The 20,612-nt window shown below is 37.8% G+C and overlaps 1 protein-coding gene across 1 annotated transcript in view; it reads left to right on the top strand.

Moving 5' to 3' along the window:
- Nucleotides 1–20,612, top strand: part of COL24A1 (collagen type XXIV alpha 1 chain) — a 148,410-nt gene that overhangs the window by 45,689 nt on the left and 82,109 nt on the right. Inside the window, exons 15-21 of the mRNA XM_074833197.1 lie at nt 2,108–2,161; nt 4,685–4,729; nt 9,587–9,640; nt 9,732–9,776; nt 10,178–10,231; nt 10,865–10,918; nt 12,569–12,622. Coding sequence (XP_074689298.1) covers nt 2,108–2,161; nt 4,685–4,729; nt 9,587–9,640; nt 9,732–9,776; nt 10,178–10,231; nt 10,865–10,918; nt 12,569–12,622 — 360 coding nt within the window. The remainder of the gene's footprint in view (nt 1–2,107; nt 2,162–4,684; nt 4,730–9,586; nt 9,641–9,731; nt 9,777–10,177; nt 10,232–10,864; nt 10,919–12,568; nt 12,623–20,612) is intronic.

The raw sequence follows: 20,612 nt of genomic DNA, 5'->3' as shown, positions 1-20,612 counted from the left end.
ATTGGTTGAGAATCAAAGAAATCTGCTTTGTTAACCACTAACCTATGAACCTCTACTGTTTAAATGATGACAGTAATGATATAAAGACCTGCACTGTTAGTTCTTACAATTATGGCTATAGATTCTTATTTGCGAGTTCCATGATCAGATCCTGAATAAAAATTTCATTGTTGTGAGGGGCATTCCTATCTTTTTCTTTCCTGAATTAGCAGAAGATTGCAGGAAAAAAAAAACCCTCCAAACAAAATCAACCCAAAAGATGATACAGGGAGTGTTAACTATGTCTCAGATTAATTCACAGTATCATGCATGATGATGGAAATTAAGAGCCTATTAAGTTGTTTCAACATACTGTTTTAGCAGTGTGTATGCATATATATACACACACAAAAAAGTTGCCTTAGCTTTTGTAGAATTTTGCTTTAAGTTATTACTAAAGCTAAATATGCCTTAAGCAACGCTTAAACTGCTTTGGTTTATGATATGATTTTTCCACCTCCTTGCTGCAGTTTTATATTGTCTTCCTGACTACTATTCATCTAATATTGTATGATGATGCATATCCCCCATTCCATTAAGGAAAGACACTGCTATACTAAGTCCTGAGCTGGACAGCGATGTGAACGTCCTCCAAACAAGGTAGATCAAAAAGGCCAGACTAATTCTACCTTTGACCTATAGCAGGTTTGAACACAGTTTTACAGAAGTGAAAGGTTAATGCCTCAAAGTACTGTTCCTGATACACAGGGAGGGGTAAAAAGACATTCAAATATTGAAAAGACTTCTAAGAAGAGTATTTAATGTAAAAATTATTGTAAGGATTGAATTTGCTCCTTTTCCCATGGAGATGGACTAGTAATGGTCTGGTGCTTTGCGGCTGATTTCCTGAGGTCAATGCACCTCTCTATCTCAGTACTCTAATACTGTGTGAGATTTTTTAGTTCCAGGAAAAGTCTTTCTTCCTATGAGCACTTTAGCGTGGATTTTTTCCAGGCAGAATCCCTTTCCAGCTTGATATTTTGCAAACATGTGGTCATCTCTTCTATGGACCTTACAATGTAATTGAAAAGGATGTTGATTTCTCTGTGGATCTGTGCTCCATCCTTTTGCCTAACTTTATACAGAGATAGGAATCACGAAAATAATGCGTGGTGGTGCCTCAAACTAAGAGGATGAGTTTGCTACTAGCTTCATGTGGCTCTTCCAGAGAAAAAGAGATCTGCTTGGCAATAGTACACTGATAAAAATTAATGTAAAAAAAAAACCACCACCACAAATGCACAAACAAACAAAAAAATAAAATCCAAACCACTTTTCCCCAGCAACTCATGTGCTTCTGCAGTGGACAGCATCAGAAAGAAGTAAAACAATCTGTGAATCCCTGAGAAGGAAGCAAGGAAGGTTAGAGCTGCTGAAGTGGTGGATTTCCATTTCATTTTGCTTCTCAAGCAAGAAGTGGAAATTCTGTTTCAAGCTTTGATGCTTGACTTGGCTAGTCAGATTTCTTTCCTGTCCTGATTATCTAGTCTCTGAAGTCAAAACTCTGATAAAACGAATGAGGTTTTTCCATGTCTTGAGTTACTGTTTCAGTCTCTAGATGCAGACTAAGGAAGGTGTTCACATTGGTAAAGACAGTGTTGTGCCAGAAAAGTTTGATTTCTAGTGAACATGTGTCACACTGAGACTGCAACTATTAATATTTGGGGAAGAGCAACAAGAGAACAAAAGACAGATGTTTCAGTGAATGCGGTAGGTAACAGGAAAAAAAGTTAAATTAAAAATCCTAAATAGGAAAAGAGACTCCAAGCAAACAGTTCAAGTAATACTTGTTTAATATTGCTCTCAAAGCATTCAGTAATCTGATTTTGCCCTATGCTTACATTGTGCGTAGTTATATCTTTTTTTGGTTATGATTTTAGGAGGCAAATACCAGTATTCTGTTCATCTGAACTGTGCAGCTGAAACTTTCTGCTTCTCCCATTCCTCCATCTCTCTCCCTGAATCCACTTGCTGATGTCCTAATTTCTAATACCTATAGGAGTTCAGTGTTCAGACCACTCTTTGTGTCTTGGATAATAAAGAACTCCCAGTCTCTCTTCTGCTTTAGGGTTTTCCAGGTGACTTTGGAAATAGAGGCCCCCCTGGTCCAGATGGCAATCCTGTAAGTATCAAATTGTGTGTTGATTAACATGATAAAATTTATAGCACTCAATATTAACTCCCCTCCCAAGTGGAAAGGAGGCTTTTGTCTCAAAAGCAATGTTTTGAAGTCCACAGGAAAATTTTGGACTGTTAATTTTCCATGGAAATTGCTAGTAAAGTACTGTAATAAGCAGTGGTATATAAAAGAGAAAAGAACCAGAAAGTTGCTGAGAGAACACAGTTTCCACTGCTGAATGTGCTGACTACCTTGAGAATCAGATATCTTGCTGTCCTCATTGCATTACTGATGAATGCTTCATCTTCAAAAATTCTTGCATTGGATATGACTTTGCATTGTTTATTTTAGACCGTTATTCTAAGATCACCTTAACAAAATGGGATTCTGCATGCATGCCAAAACCCTAGCTTTCATATGCTTACGCGTCTGATAGTTGATTTCATCCTTTGAACTGTTACTGAATACAATTATGCTAGTATGTCATTTAGTGCATTATAATCAGTATGATAACAGCTTTGTCCTTGGCAGCATGTGCAGGCTAAAGTGCTCTAGTGGTATGGTATTCAAACTGTGGCACAGTCACGTCACTTCACTAGCTGCTCTCAAAGGAGCTTTGCTGTCTTGCTGTATTTGTAGGGAAACTCTGGCTGCAGACTCCAAACTCAGGTTTCCTTTGATATGAGAAACCAGTGAAAGGGCTTTGGGCCAAACAAGAGGACAGCAATAAGTGCTGGGCAAAAGAGCAGCTGATTTGAATCTGCTTTTATTCTTGGACGCTCCTTTGGAAACTGCTGTCAGTTTGTGTCTAAAGGGTGTTCTGATATGGACCAGAGTCAGCAGCTGGGCAGAGATGGTGTCCTTTTTGATGGCATGCCCTTTCCAGACACCCATCTTAGAACCTTATTTTAGAAAAGCTTACATGAATTTTGCTAGTGGGCTATTGACGTATGGTGTCAGCATTTTGGAACATAGGAAAAAGATTACTTTGCATTTCTGGTCCCTGAGGCAAAGTTCTCCTTGTGGGAATGTCAGGTGATGTTAGTATGGTGCTTTTCATCTTGAAAGCCCTCTGAGGGGTTCTGAGTGTCACCAGCTGCTTTGCAAATGATATAAAAAGGTTAGTTCTTCCTTCCCCTCCTGGTACTCCCAAGTCTCCCTCCATTCCTGGTAAAGCAGATATTGTCTTTCCACTAGATCTGCAGAACAACAGTACTTTAATAGAAACAAGCTTAGAAAGCCTGGATCTGAAATTACAGACTTGCACTTTACAAAGAAGCCTGTCTTAATGCAAGCATTTGCAAACAAGTTCCTTCTAATCTGCCAAGACAGCTGCTGATCTTACTGCCTCTCAGACAGGCAGCAACCCCTCTCCCTCCTCCCCAAAATTCACCCTGCAGGGCTTGTTCAGGCAAGGGGCCAGAGCTGCAGCTGCAGGGGGCTGCAATGCTAATGGAATATTTACAGAGCTTGTTCGTGAGCTGGCAGTGGAGAGGGGCTGCCTGGGAGGCCTGTGGTGAGAGGAACTTGAAGGGAAGACATTTCTTCCCATGTGCTGACTTGACACTAATGACATTTGTCTCCATGCCTAATTTCTTCTGCTTAACAGAGTAATGCCATCTTGCATTTCCACAACTCCCTCTCAGTTCTCTGAGGGTGTCGGTCTGCCTTGGAGGATGTTGCTAGAGCATTCAACTTCCCCTGTGGTTAGTTTGGAGGAGATTGGAGAAGGTGTGTAGGCACTGGAGGAGGGAAGAAAGCACAGAGGTGTCCTCTGTGACATGCCCAGCAGCCATGCCTTGTTGGACAGCTTCAGAATGGGCTCAGGGCATAAAAATTCCCCTTCACTGTGGGTGCTGATGGGGTGCAGTGAACCCTATGTATGGTATCCATTAAATAGCAGGTCCAAGGTGCTGGGACAGCCTATGTGAAGCATGCTGACCTGGAGGGCTACAATACCGCTTTCACACAGGGCAAAGAGGCTTGGCAACTGTTATCCACAGTGTTTGGAATTTTAACTTCTGCTAAGTTAAAATTGAGTGCAACAGAGGCAGTAGTGCCGTTAAATTTGTTACTTCTACATATAGTATGAATACTGTCATTTGTATCAAGAAGTAATTTTTCGTAAAGAGAGTGTAGCCTATAATATGCACAGATCTTTCTATGAACTGAACTAGTGTTCTTATTTATCTTTCAAAGGAATCTTAATAAATTCTCATGGTGGTTTTTTTTTTCCACCCCCAAAAAATTATTTTTTCTTCTTCCCACTTTAAATATCATGATAACAAATTTCATATTCCTTGGTAATGCAGGAATGATTTCATGGTGCAAATATCTTGAGATCTAATTCCACACTGGGATTTTAATAAGCATGTTGCCCTATACAGCGATAAACTTGGAATTCTTCAGGAACTCTGTATAAAAATCCCAACTGACTTGCTTTGCAAATCACTTTTGTTTATTTTATCACAGGGAATTTTTTAAAATGGTAAAATTCAGATAATCTAAAATTCACTTTCTTTGAAGGGAATTGTTGGTGGTGTTGGTCCTCCTGGATTTCCAGGACTAAGAGTGAGTACACTTTTATTACTTTGATATGGCTTCATTAGAATACGTCTTGTATGTTTGTGAAATATAACAACATATATAAGAATCCCAGGGATTTTAAACAGATTTTGTTTTAGTTAGCCATCATTTTAATTAAAATCACTTTACAAAACTGCTGTCATATTGCTGGTATGGAGTACTTCTATACTTTGTTTGGATTTGTATGCTTATTTCTGATCTAGTATGTCCAAGATATTTTTTTTTTTTTTAAATTATCAAGTTTGCTAATTTATACCTCTAAAGCCAGTGTTACTTTTTGAAAAAGTACAATACTTTCAAACATTTTAATATCCACAGCCCTCATTCATTCCTGTATATGGCTACCAAATTCTAAGCGGAATTAATTCCTAAGCAAAATTATTTTATCTTGTATACAGTATCATATTCAAATTTTTTTGTTTTTAGAATAAGGTTGTAATGCTCATTATGGAGTTACAAACTGTAGCTGTATATATACAGTTGCACCAGAGAAGCTCTGTGATATGAATGAGTCCTACAGGAGGTGGGAAAGACCAATACATTCATATACCGTGTAGTCTTACTCCCTTATTTTAAGTAATTCATGTGTTTACTGATAGAGGACCTGGATTTGATTATTGATGTTGACTCAATCAAGGCTGGCTACCCAGCCGTGTACATAGTTCATAACATGTGGGAGAAAATAGCATGTTTGCACTTGAATTGAAAGCCATAACTATCTCCAGCGACTTTTTTTTTCCCAGTATCTGGATATCTGAAACATTCTTGATAAGTTTGTTAGTTTATACCGATGGCCATCTAACTTTTCCTTTGAAGTGTGACAGTTGAGTTCCAGTATTATTATCTCTTTAATGATATGTTCATAACAAAAAATATTTCTATAAGTTGTCCTTTGCTGCCTGATTGGGATTGTTATGGCATTACTATAATGAAGACACACAAGTCTGATCAAGGAACCTCTATCATTTGCAGCCTTCATCATGAAACATGACTCATTGTGTTCTTGTCAGTTGACTTATTTGAGCCAGATGAAGCACTCATGGGACTAGAGGTTGCACTAGAGAATTTACTTTGAATTATAGTTTGCTTTTCTTTCTTAAATGTCTGTCTTTGGAATTTTATCTCAAGGACTTTGATAATTGTAGAAAGGTATCTGAGGTTTTAAAAAAAGCTTACTATATATCACCTCTAAAAAGTTACTGATTATTTTGACTAAATCTTAGTCAGCAGTTTAGCCCTTCCTAGAATTCATGAGCGTAAATGTTTCAGTTCTCAAAGCTCCATTTGCCATGTTGCTGAGTTGCAGTCACTTACACAGAGAGATTGAGTGTCAATAATTTATTGTGAAATATAGAAACTATTTTCAATCACTCATCCAAAGCCTTTGCCACTTGTACATAACCCAAATATAACCATAATGAGAGCTATTTCTTTAAAACTTAATTTGATGGCATATTTAGATTTTGCCAGCATGAAATCAATAATTGTTTTGTCTGTGAATTCCATTTGAGTGGCCTGCCATCTCTCCTTTATATGTGGTATTCTTTTGCACAGTTCCAGCTGTGTAAAAGAGCATTGATTACATGATCTACGTAATTTGTATTCAAAGACAAGAAAGTAAAGCATAGAAACTGATATTTCTTCATTATGTACAATTACTAAGCTAATTCTTCATGTGTATAATTTTTAATTTTGCAATGTGACAATTTGGAACAGGACTTTTACAGGGAGTGTGCTGATATTCATGTTTTGTTGGAATTAGAGTTTGACCCCCAGAACTGTTGGAAACTTTACATCATCTGCTGCAGCTTCATTTGACTGCAAGGAATTAGGGGTCTTTTATGGAGCAGAGAGCTCCTTTGATCCCTACACTTGTGTGTTTGTAGCCAAGATGTATGTATATATGCTGAAAAACAATTACATTTGTGGAGGTAGAAATAATTTTGCAAATGAGCTTCTGATCTTAATAGAGTTTAGTGCTTGGAATGACAAATGTGTGAAGAAAAATATATTTTGGACAAGTGCTTATGATGTAGAAATGAGGCTCCATAAAGGACTCATTGTACGTCCTTCCGACAGCTTAATAGATCTTACAGATATATTAGGGTGTTTTTAAAGGTATTTTATTTTATTTAGCTAAGACATGTTAGCATTGCTGCTCAGGGGCAGTTAACTCTCTGTGGTTGATAAGACGTTACTGGTATAGTAGGATTTTGCAGTTGAGGAAAATGGCCCAGCAACATTTCTTCCAGATTTCTGAACACCCTTTGGAAACTTCCAAGGCATCAGCCAATCTAGTTGGGGTTTTGAAATAAGGTCAGAACACAGCTAAAGAGGACTTCGGTATCTAGTGGCATGAGTCTTCTGTGGACACTAACACAGTGTAGAGGCGTCACCAGTAAAATTTGCTATTATGTACTCCTCTTGTGTCTCTGCATTACATCATATTAGTTACTCTGGTTCACACTTTCCCAGTCAGTAAGATAATTGGAAGAGCTATGCTTTGTTCCAGAGTTTCTTTACAAGGGACTATTGCTCTCTTTAAACTGTAGCAGAATTTCACCAAGACCCCAGGAGAATTTCAGGTTACCCTGGCATACCCAAGTACGGCTTGTGTGGGGCAGCCCTGTGCCTTGACCACACCTGCTCTCCAAATGGGTTTGTGCACCTTGGCCTCTATTTTCACATGGCCCCTATTCACGCAGATTCTAGTGGTCATCCAAAACTGAGTAAAGAACCTCAATGTTTATTCTAAAACACTTAGTTCAGTTATAACACATTATACTATTACAAGATGCAATATTGAACATGAGATTAAACATATTATTCTGGCAGAATCCAACAGCATTAATTCAAGTAGCTTGTCCAGCCCAACTGTATGCAGTGTCAAGAGCTAATCATATTTTTGTGTTTGTTCATGAGAACAATGGCAAAGTGAGCATCATCAGCAAGCTGAGGCCAAGAATTCCTTCCTTCCATGATTTTTTCAATATACAAAGCTGTTGCCAAGTTCAGAGTTTTGGCTGGTTGAGCAGTCAGCATCTCAAGATTTGCAAGGCCGTGAGCATTAATAAGATGAAGACTTTCAGAAAATGTAAGACTACAGTTATCAGAGCTAGCTTTTCCTTTTACATTTTTTTTTTCTTTAAAATGAAAACCCTAATACTAGGAAGCACTAGTTTTCCTTTTCTGGTCTCTTACCTTTTTGACAGGTAGAAGCAATTTTGTTTTAGTTTTGTCACATAGAAGTGGTGGAAAAGGTACGCTTTATGTAGGTGAAGTAATTTTTGTTTTCTATCTATCAGCAAGTTTTAACCAAACTGATAAGCATGTGCTAACATATAGCAAGGCTGTTGCACATGGAGGACGATTTAAAAAGCTGACAGACTTACTAATTCAACACTTTTCTTATCAGTGAGATCATTTTTCAGTTTTATTTTTGTGTAGTTCCAGTTCTTTGCTGTTAATTAGGTCAGCCTGGAGACTGTGACAGGAGTTTTGTCAACCTGAATTTTGTAAAGCTGTTTTGGAACTTCTTCCCACTGCTTTTTTAAGCTAAGTTTACCAGCTCAGTATCCCTCTGGGATTTTTCAGTCAATGCTATTGTTACCATGAGTATGCGTTTCAACGTACAGTATCATTAATACAGAAATGCCTTGCTGAACTAGAATATATAGCACAAGTAAGACACAGCAATGTAAACAATTTATCTTGGCATCAGCTAACATGACAGAATATATCGTTTAAGTAGTCATGGAAAGCTAAAGCAATGTAGAGTGGCAGTTTTCCTGGGAGCTTTACCAGACACTATTGAGACACTAAGTCATCAGTCTTCCTTTTTCTTCAGTGAGCCATGAGTCTGATGGCTGCAGAAGTTTTTGCGAGCATTGCTGAAAGAATCTCCAGAGAATAATGAATGTGTGCTGAACTGGAAATCAGTAGGTGTCAGTCTCATCTTTTCCATATCACTTTCAGCAAGTGGCAAAAGATTTCTCTATTCATATTTGTTGCTGAATTCTTGCATAGCCACAGAGGTATAGCACTGCCTTTTTTTTTTTTCCCCAGAGTTAGAATAGGCAGAAAGTAGATAGACTTTTCCCTCTGTAATATAGTTTTAGCTATTGCTAAATCATTTCTTATGTTTAGCTCACCATCTTTCATTGATATTAGTGCTGTTGCTGTGTTGATCTTTTAAGATTCTTAATTTTGTAAAATTTCTGGTTCACTTTTCTTTTTCAAGTCATAAAACTGTCCATATAAATCCCAGAAAGGATAGAGGTAGTAAGGGCTTTGAAAGTACATGAGAACAGAAAAAGTTAGCATGCCCATCAGAACTTAGGTTAAGTTTGCACACTTGGTATTTTTGAAGAATCTCATTTCTTTTTCTTAACTTGTAGAAGTCACTGAGAGATGAGAAATCCTAGTAAAACTCACTTTTTGTGGCACTACTCATGGTAGAATAATTTCTTTAAGCCAAATTCAATGCTTACAGAGTAGTGATGCCATGTAATCCTAAGGACAGAGGGAATAGACACCAAATATGCAGCTGCAGTACAAAATAAAGCTTCCTTATTCTGCATTGCCTAATGCACTGCTAGCTTCTTCTGAATACATAATCTACAGGAGAAGAAGGAAGTTTGGTTTCTTGTGTTTCTGCTGATGTGGCTAGGAACTGTAAAGGTGGAGGGCTTGTAATATAGATACTTTTCCACTGAGAAATTAGCCTGAAAAAGATTTTGGTCTCTCTCTGTGGTGCAGAAAATGCTACATTCTGTTACCAGTCTTCAAGTTACTCCATTTCATCAAAAGTTAACTGCAGTCACCTTTCTTGCTGTCTCATAGGGAGGCGTTGGGCCAGTGGGACCAAGTGGACCATCAGGAATTCCAGGGCCCATGGTATGGTGCTAAACGATCCCACAGCCTGATGCCTGTGCTGCTTTCCAAATTATAGATGAACATAGAATTTTTGTTTTCTTCATTTTAATAGGGCCTGCCAGGGAGTGTGGGACAGCCTGGAATGAAAGGTGATAAGGTGATTTAAATATTTCCATTATCTTAGAGATATATAGTTCTTTCAGACTCCTTTTGTTAATTCTTGAGCAAAATAATGTGCTTGACAAAGCCTTCCCTCTTTCCTTTTGATTTCTTTTCTCTTCTGACTTATTTTCTAAAATTACTTCAGTCTCACAATCTGGTACTTCAGACAAACTTACTTCTGGACAGAGCACTTACTACTGGTCATAACAATATCCAGTGGTGTGTCTATAAGGATTCCTGGAGGGGGTGCTTCAGTGCAACATCTTGCATTGTCATTCAAAGATCTGTGTTAATTTTAAATACTAAATTGAATTAATCTTTCTCATTCTCTAATTCTGATAATTACCCCATTTTAAGCCATATACATATGTTTGTATAAAATAATATGTTGTTTAGGGTGAACATGGCCTTGCAGGAGAGCCAGGAGACCAGGGGTACCCAGGAGACAAGGTAATTTAAATTGAATTGTTTTACAAAATTGTGCAAATTTCAGCAACTTTGTCAGGCTTCCAAGTCTCTTAAAACGCAACAGTTTGGTTGCATAAAAGTAGGATGCAGTAGTAAAAGTTACTGGATACCACTGAATGAACGTATTTTTAAGAAATGCTGTGCTAATTAAAACAGTTATAGAAAGTAGTGAACAAAAGACAACTAAAGGGCATGGGCAGAATTCAGGCTGCTGTATGTTCAGAGATGCATCAAGCAAGAAAAGAATTATGGTATGATCTGAAACCTGCTAATAAACTGTTGTAAAAGATGTTTTTCCCTTGAAACTTGAGGTTCATCTGCAGCTCACCTGGACCAACTGTGGTTAGCAGCAGCATGTGGTCTGGCATGCTCCTTCATACCATGAAACTGAGATGAATGAGTATCTTCTTTCCGATTTGGCTAGTACATCAGAAGTCACCAAAATAGCACATCCTGTGAGAACTCTTTTGAAGAAAGTTGAATGTTAGAAGACATTTCTCATCCCACAGAATTATTTCAAAGTCTATTTCAGGTGGCAAAGTGTAGCAATCTATCGCTTCTAACATATCACAACAATACATGTTCAAATGTATTTAATAGCTTGCTTTTTTTCAGGGTGCTCTTGGTTTACCAGGACCCCCAGGGATCAGAGGAAAGCCAGGACCCCCAGTAAGTTTACACATCTATTTTTGCTCTCATTGTATGTTGTTATATTTGATACTTCTTTGTATCCTATGTTCACAGTGCATGTAATCCTCTAGAAGCTACCTAATTCAAAATGCACAAAGAATAAGGTCTAAGCTGCATTTATTTCTAGTGACTGGTTAGTGAGTGAGTCAGATCCTAATGTGTGAGGTTTTATTACAGAGATCAGTGTATGTGTCAGATTTTAATAAAGGAGTGCTTAGGGTATTAGATATTCTGTGACAGTCACTTTGTGGGGGAACAGACATGTTGGTAATGTTTGAAACAAATCCACTGAGAGCTTTGGGAGCTGTCAAGATGACCATTTGGGCTAGCTGGATTTGGAGAGAGTGTGGGAAATCTCATTAATAATGGCCAGTCATTTCTCACAGGGATGGGAGTAGTCATGAATTCCAGTATTTACATTTTTAGCAACTTTAAAGGCATCTGCAGTGCTGCCACTTCTGCTGGGTTTGTAAATGTTGAGGCAGAAAAGGCATTGCACAGGGTTTCCTGACTTTTTCCTCACCTGTTTTTAGCACCACTATCTGCCTCTTTTCAGTGTATAGTTAAAAGCTGCCAATACTTATGTTGTTAAAGAACTAATCACTCCAGTCTCAATTTTCTTATGTGCAATCAAGTCACTATCTGATAAACCTACTTAGACCTCATGAATGTCACAGGCCATTAAACTCAATAAAAAATACTTTCTTTGTCCCAGAGACTTTATAATATAAACACTAATCCTGCAAAAAACTTACACAAATTTGATCAAGTTTAGATGGGAAAACTCAGCCTTTTTGCATTTAAAGATATAAGCATTTTAATTTAAAGATAAGCATGTGAATTAGCCCATTTCTGAACACCTGTGGATTTTAATCACAAACTAAAAGTGACCAACTTCTTGACTTATGTTAAATTAAGATGTGAGACCTCAGTCCTGCAAGTAATATAATGTTTATCTTTATAGAATACATTTACGATAAAATAATTTATGTTAAAAATTAAAAACTTCCAAAAATTAAAAATTTCCAGGTCAGGCTTTAATTTTGCTCAAGGAACACCTAGTTATGGTAGCAGCAGCAGCAACCTTCTAAAAATGTGGAAGAACAGATATAATTTAGAGAAATATTTTGGTCAGTTTTTAGGTGTGTCAGTGTTTGTATGTAACGGAGTCACTGTCACATGTGGAAAAGACCTAATTTTCCTATACTTAATCACAAAACTGCCATTTCTTTGGCCATGATTGGATGCTTAAACTATATAGGTATGTAAACCAATATCCATAACAGTTACTTCCTGGACTTTTAAATAATATGTAGCCTTTATTGTGAAAACAGCTGTATATTTCAAGGCTTTTTTAATACAACTATTTGGACCATCCCAAAGCTCCCGATTTTATTTCTCTAAATCTAATGAGCAGTTTTTGTTGTGACTTCAAAGAGAGATGAAGAAGAACTAGTCTTAATTGAATCCAAAGAGAGAGGCAGTTATAGCATTTCCTACTTAGTGGAAAAGTAATCTCAGCACTTTTGTTGGCTTTCTTTTTGATAAATGTTTTTAAAATCTTCATAACAATCTGTTGTAAAAAAAATAAATTGTCATCAAAAATCTAACTGTTTGGATTTTTTTAAGGGGAAAATTGGAGATCCTGGATCCCATGGACCATTGGGTCCTCCAGGACCTGAGGTAAGAAATTGCTTGATAGAGGTAATTTGCAAAAATCAGAGGTAAATGGGTTTTTTTCACAAGAGATCGTTGTCCTAGTTGAATTAGAAAATACTTTTTATCCAGTTATATCATTCTTTTCCATAAATTGCAAAATATTGTAGCTCATAATTTTACTGCAAAATATTAATATACAGGATCTTTAATACAAAGTAGTTCCTCATTTGCCTATGTCATTAGGATTTGCTCTCTTCTGAATCCAGGTGTTATGGATTACACCTTGAATGGGGCTCATGTGATTTCTTAGGCACACTTTCATTCATGAATTCTACAGCAGGTTTACAAATGGGATTTTCCAAGCCTGGCTGCATATTTATCTCTTACAAAATAGCTTTATGTGCCAGGAATGCAAAGAATAAACACCAGTTACATAGGAAGCGTTGCCAGTCACTTGAATCTAGCAGTGCAGTTGCCCAAGAACTGTGTAGTACTATGGGAGTCTACACAGAAACTAAGTCAGTCTCTGAATTGTTCCATTTTGGTGCTTTTTGGCATTTATACCATGGGCTATAGGAAAAAATGCTGTGGACTGTACAGGAAAGACAGACACATATATTTGCTAGATAGATGAAAGCGAAAAATTGAGATTTTTTTCCTTTTAATCAGCCTCCTCGAATGGATGTTTCTTTGGTTGTTTTTAATGTTTAAGTATGTCCTGAAGATATGTATTAGCAATGATGGTTGTTCTGGCCTTATAAGATACAATAACTCTGGGAGCATGTCTCCTTTAACCAAGGCTCTATATTCCTACCTTTTTAAGAGGGAGCCCAAGGCCTCTGATCCTCAAAGAACAAATTATTGGATTTTATTATTTTGTTGTTATAGCTCTTCCAAATCATAAAGAATGCACTTTCTTATTGGAGATGAGCCTCATTGAGAGAAAACTCACTGGGAAATGTGTTGTAGCAACACAAGATGGTCTTTTCAGAATAAGCCAATATGTTTTAGTCAATGGGGAGAGAGTATTTTCATGTCCTTCAGTTAGAATGAAAAAGGCCCAAAGCCTGTGCACACTACCCACAACTGCCTCCCTCTGAGGCTCAGGATTTTAGATTTTGTGAGCCTCTTCACTGTTAGCAGAAAAGATCCTTACATCATGTCTTCTCATTTTGTAGCTTCCAGCAAGGGAGATCTGTGGCAGGTTAATAGTGAATTGTTGGTCTTGAAGCCTGTGTCCTGTTGATCCTGATGCCTGCCGTGGTAGTCCTTCATAGTTACTTATCCTGTCCAAGGAATGCTATTCCTTTGGGCCTGAGGAGAAATTCATCATTCATGGCTAGTACCCTCAGGACAGATATGGATGGGAAAACTTCCTGTCTGAAAAGCTCAGCATTTCCTTTTGCTCAGGGGTGCAGAATTACTTCAGCCAATACAAGGCAGATAAAGTGCTTTATGTTAGATAATTAAAGCTTGAGTGTCCAGGTATTGTAATTTGAACAATCGTCTGCAAAATGTCAGGTTTAAAAATGCAAAGCAATGTTTCTCTTAACTTTAGTCATGCAAGACAAATCGAAATAAAGTAAAAGAAGTTTTGCCTTGTTTTACTTCATAAAAACATGGTCACCATATGGCAAAATAGCAGAAATAGAAGGGAGGTAGGACAGCAGTATACCAGGATCTTGAATAAATGGGAAATCTTAGAAGTTTTGTAATAAAAGGAATTTTTAAAAATAGCTTAGAACTGAAGATTGTATCTTACTCTCCCTGTTACTTTGTCTTATAAAAATAAGCTAGTTGTTGTTCCCAGAAGCTATTTAAACACAACTGGATATATGAAGTATTAGCAATTAGTGCAGATTTTCCCACAAGAATAGCCTACTGTCATATATCTAATCATGTCTCTTCTTCCAAAAAACAGCTAGCAGGTCAGACAGGGCTGCTTTCTCTGTTGCTATTTCATTATCTGAATGATCCAACTTCCAGTGGCCCCATGTAGAAAACAGACATTACATCCTATACAACACGTTCTCCTTGATGTTTAGGGAAACAGCAAAATGGGATGACTTAGAGTCGTACAAGGGGAGTACTTTGAATTTGGTATGGACATGACAATCCATATCATATTCATTTTAGGAAAGATTTTATTAAAAAAAAAAAAAAAGGCTATGTTGGGATTTTTTTGGCAATTCTGTGAGCAGGAGGAACAAGGCTGTGTCTGCCCAGTGACAGCATCTGTCAGATCCTACTTCAAACTGTCCCTCCTCTTTTGTCCAACACTAAGCCAGTGGGATTTATAAATGTGCCCTGCCCCATGTTCAAGCTTGTTTGAAATAAGAAACTGGGGATCCTTTGGTCTCTCCAGTTACACATTTGAGCATGTATTTCATTTCCAGTATAAAGAATAAGCAGCCATATCCCTAATTTTCTTCCTGTGTAAACTGCTGTAAATCAGGCACTATAGCAGCTGAAGTCTATAGTTATCTCTGCACACAACAGTGGGAGAAGGCCTGGCAGGCTTCATTCATCCTCCTGGGTTTTTTGGCTTTTTATACGCAGGTCAGCAGTGAATTGCTTCCTAAATCTTTCCTCTGCAGCTGTGCAGCCTAGGTACACCAGATCAGAGTTGAAATAAGCCACCCACTCATAGCGAGGGTCTACTTGAGAACTGCAGTGGTGATGGGCAGGAGCGAGTAGAGGGAGGGACAGAGGTCTTGTGCTCGCTCTCTGGGCGGCCGTATGAGGGTTGGCTGCCAAGTGCATTTTCTTCAGTTCAGAAGTCTTGCAGTGTCAAGCCAAATTCTCTTCTGGGTATGTTGCCACAGAGCCAGGGACTGTTGCGCGCCTGAATGCGTGCTGCTCACAAAGCACTGGATGTCTTTAGTGAGCAATTTATGGAGCGTGTTCTTCATCAGCTTACACATTTTCCTGCTTTGTCAAGCATCTAAAAATGAACAGCAAAAATTTCAACTTTCTAGAGAGCTTTATTTTATTGGTACAACAATTGGAAAGTGCTGGGTCTGACTGTTTTAACCCACAAAACCTGTGTTTACTGTGTACGATGAAGTATGTAATGCTTATTGTTAATGTGACTTAAATTAGACAAGGTTTTAACAGGCTTCCACATGTATTCAGAATATTTTATAGTTAAATTTTGCTCTCCGAATCACATTTAATTATCCCCCAAGAATGAGGGTGATAGTTTCCTTCAGATGTGCTCTAAGTATTATAAATAGGTTTCATCTGGAACAAAGGGAGCATTAGTCATTATCTTCAATAGAACTTTTTTAATCTGTGCAGTATTCTGATCTGAAGTCGTTAGCTTATTCTTTCAGGAAGGTACTCATATGGGATTCAGCTGGTATGTTTCATGCTCAAGGCAATAGCATTACAAAGGAAAAGGATTCAAATAGTAGTAAAGAGTCAAAAAGGCACGTATTTTTTAAGTGAATCACTGGCTACTTTGAGTTGTTAATTTTTTAAAAAAGTTTATTTTTTATACATGTTTTATTCTATCACATAATGTTTTGAGGTTGTGCAGACAATGCCATGAGTGCAGTGATAACCTAGCCTTCGGTTTCAATATTACATCAAATAACTTGCATGCAAATGACTTGACACAAATATAAAAATAAAGACAACTTTATAGCTGAATTAACTGCATGTTCTGGCATACATCTGAAGAACTGTTTTTGTAGAATTGCTCATACTTTCTGCTTGCCTTTCCACAGAATCTTTAACTGGTCCTTTCATAAATTTGACATAAGTACATATTTCTGATCTTTTTTCAAGAAATGTATTCATTTTGCAGAAACATTCAATTTACCTTGACTTTTTAATAATGTTGAACAATGCTCGTTCATGTGACCCTCCTGTGTTGTTTATATTTACTTCAGAGTGATTACAATAGTTTAGTGCTTAGCATTGTTATATGTATTGGAAAGTTCCACAAAAGTAGTTGTTGATGTTGAATGACTGGCTTGATTTCTGAGTCTTGTGAAAGTAATTGCTCAGGTGGCTAAGGCCTCCCTGGGCCATGATTGCCCAAGAGACCACTTTTTCTGTGGTGCACCTTGTGGTTGACTACTGAAAGTCTTCCAGGCAGACAGACTGTTAAACAGAGTTCAACAGGAAGTGTAGCTCTAACCAAACTGTGCCAAGCTCCCTGTACTGGGTCTGGCTGAGCCGGAATTGGTTTTCCCCTATAGCAGCCCTCATGGTGCTGTGTTTTATGTTGGGAGCTGGCAGGGTGTTGATAGCACACTGGTGTTGTGGCTACTGCTGAGTAGTGCTTACACAGCACCAAGGCTCTTTCCGACATTTTCCCCCCCCACAGTGGGATGGGGTGGGCAAGATCTTGGGAGGGGACACAACCAGGACAGCTGACCCAAACTGACCAAAGGGATATTCCATACCATATGACATCTGCTCGAGTAAGCAGGGAAAGCTGGGAAAAAGGAGGAAGGGGGTGGGATCACCCTTGGTCCTCTGAGGCAACCACTACGCGTATTGGAGCCCTGCTTCCTGAGAAGACCCGACATCGCCTGTTAATGGGAAGTAGAGAATAAATCTGTTTTCTTTTTTTTTGCTTCCACGCACAGACCTTTGCTTTGCTTTGCTTATATTAAAACTGCTTTTGTTTTACCCACAAGGGTTGTTTTTTCTTTCCCCTCTTTGCCCTGTTGAGAAAAAAAGAGGGGAAGGGGGAGGGAGTGATAGAGCGACTTGGTGGGTACCTGGCATTTAGCCAAGGTCAAACCACCACACTCCCTCTGGAAATCCTGCCTGATCCTCAGAGTGGGTCTGCACTGAAGTTCTTACCAAAACTTTTAATTTTTCACATTACAGATTTACAGAATGCTTCAAGACTTAGTGCTTAATATGTTGATTGGTGGCTGGTGCTGCTGTGCTGGTCAGTCAGGTGCATCACCAGCCACCTTCTTGGCCATCAAACAGCCAAGCAGGTCTGTGAAGGACGTTTTGAAGGGTTGGTGTAGGGCCTTGCTCATGCTATAAAGTAGACTAGACTAGATACTACTTTGTGTAAATACAATTATTCTAATATATGTTGCATATAATATATAGATGCACTAGATAGCTTTAAAGGATGATGCATCACATTTGGAAAACTAGTGACTAACTCTCACAAGAAAATCAATCACTAGTGTTTCGGTGAGCATGGCTGAACAGATCTGCCATGTGTGATTAGACAAAAGCACAAAGCAACATCAGCATCATTTTACTGACATCTTAGCAACAGTAAATTGCAAAGCTTTCCTGTATTGCGTGCTGTAATCCATGATTGCCCTTTTTTCTGTTCTCTGACAATTGCAATTATACAGTTGTAATTTGTACTGTTAGATTCCTTTCTCTACCCTTTCCAAAATCAGAATTGAAGGTTTGTAGGAAAAAAAAAAATAAAAAATCTAAGTTCTGTCTCTGCCCTTTAAAAATGCTGGCATTTTGGCTAGATTGGCATACACAGAAGAAAGCTTATTTCAAAACTTTTTTCTTGCTATTTTCCTCTTTGTATTTAGCACATTATTGACACTGTCACACAGTTGTAGAAATGGCAAAGAGCAAAATCCTCTAATTGTGTGAATACTGACATTTCTAAAGTTATGTAGAGAAGAAAGTAAATTTTTTAAATTGAATTCTATCTCTGCATAGTGTGTCCTTTCAGAAGAATAATAAACATTTCTTATTTGAGTGTACAAAATCACAACTCATTTTCTCAGTTTAGAGGGATTTTAGTTTTACCCAGAAATCTTCCTTTTGTAATTTGATAATAATTAGTAATACAGCTCTAGTAAGGTATCTTGTTGAAGTTCAGTAGCCACATCCAGTCAGTATTGCTTCTGAAAATTCATTCTAAATTCTCATTCGAATGAAACACAGCATGTGATTGAATAAAATAATGTTGGAGCAGGGAAACTTGGCAACTGAAGGGACTGTCACAGTCCCTGGAGAGGTTTTTCCCTCTGTGATGCCCTTCCACCAGCGCTCATCTCCCGATCCCATTGAGGGCTGCTGAGGAGCCAGAGGGCATGAGGGTCGGTGACTAATAGCAATGCTGGCAAGTGTCATGTGGAAACAGCTTGGAGTGAGTGGGATTCTGTAAATGTAAGAGAATTCCTAGTGGAAATGGAGTGTAATTTCCAAGCATTCCTGATATTCTGCTTCCATGTTAGCAGCCACACAAGAAAACAAACAAAAGAAAAGGAACAGCTTTTGCAGATCACTCTGAAGCACTGACTTCAGTACAAAAAGACATCTCCTGACATAGTAACAGTCTGATCATCCCTGCATTTTTTGTTGATTAAAGATTATATAGATAAATGAGAGTGATAAATATGTTTCTTTTTGTACTGAATATATTTAAATATAAAATTAATGCTTTCACAGCAAGATTGAAGTGCATTTGTATTGAGATAGCTGGTACTCTAGGTTTTTCTGACACCACCTCTAGTTTGGTTAAACTGAGTGAATTCTGAAGTGCCTTGCTGGCTAAAGGCCACATCTGCAGCAAGATTTTGAAAATAATTTGTAACCTACCAGCTGCCAGGCTTCTGCCTGATGGGAAGATAAGAATCTACACTTTGCATTTCCTTAGTAGAAGTTATATTATTGAGTGATGTTTTGTTCCAAATAGTCTCTGCTGAAAACTACGTTGCAGCTGGAAACTATACATTGATCTCCTGGCCTTTCACTTATTGCAGAATAATGAATTTTTAATCTGGAGTAGCTTCACAGGGAGCTGGCTGCTGAGTAACTCGTGGCAAGTTCAGATATTGGTAGAAATATATACCACTTCACTACTCAGAATCTGAATGGCAAACGCCATTGCTGAGGTGTTTTAAGAACTCCTTTCTGGTTCATTCCTTTTCTGACATTGTCTTAAGTAGCTCTCTGTGTCCTGGATTACTAATGTGAGAACATCTTGGAAGTAAGTGTTCTAATACTGCCATAGCATGTGCACTTTCTCTGTGGTAGTGTTTGAGAAGAGACTAAATCCAGCTTTACGGCAAAGACAAAAATAAGTATTTTAAACTTTTAAATGCATTGCTAGTGTTGATGCTGTCAGACCAGTAGCCCTTTTGCATCCTAAGACTTTGCCTGACATGGGAATGTTTCCAAATATCATGGTTATTCTAACTGTGGTAGTGCTTGTCAATACTTACATCTCATAGTTTTTACTGAATTCCTTCTACAGGTATTTACACAAATAAAGTAGACATATTCCCTTATAAAAGGATAAAAATCTTTCTAAATAGACATTTTTCTTGACAGATTGTTTTCTGGAATGTTTATTGCCATGAGGGAAATTGTCTGTGTGTCAGCATTTAGCACTTGTTCACACATTAGAAAGTTAAAGATTTAGGGATAACAAAGATTTAGGGTACAAAACAACCCACACCTTGGTAACTATTTAATATCTATAAATAAGCAAATTTAAAATTAAGAAAGGATGAGTTAGCAACTTCCAAAGAATTGACATAACTCTTCAGTGTATTTCAGTAGATAAGTGTGGTCAGCATTTTTGAAAAATCGTCTTATGAATTGTGTAGAAATCTAGGCTGATGTGAGTACTTTAGGTATCAGTCTGGGTGCCTTGGTCACATGTGACTAATATGCTATGTGCCACCTAGAGGCAAGTTGGACTTGCTGCACAGCTCTGCTAGCTGCTTTATGGCAAAAAGAAATTACCACCGTGTTTTGTGAAATGCTGTGTGTGAGGATTGTTCTACTTATTCTGAAAACTTAGATCAGTTCTTTTTTACTCTTTAGTGGTTTGCTGTAGTACTCATTAGCATTCAAGTGCTAAAGCCGATTATTTTTTTAAAGAAACCATAACTCATATTTTGATTTTCACATTTATTTTTTATTTAATATATAAACACACCTAAAAATATTTACATTCCATATAAATCTGTACTTATAAGTGTCTCTGCAGCTTGTTAAGAACAGGTTATAGAAAGCAAACAGGGGAAAGCCCTACAAGTAAGAACAGTGA

Source organism: Strix aluco, chromosome 8, assembly GCF_031877795.1.
Source record: "Strix aluco isolate bStrAlu1 chromosome 8, bStrAlu1.hap1, whole genome shotgun sequence".
Lineage (NCBI taxonomy): Eukaryota > Metazoa > Chordata > Aves > Strigiformes > Strigidae > Strix > Strix aluco.
The sequence above is the reverse complement of the archived record's forward strand: the minus strand, read 5'-3'. Positions and strand labels throughout refer to the sequence as shown.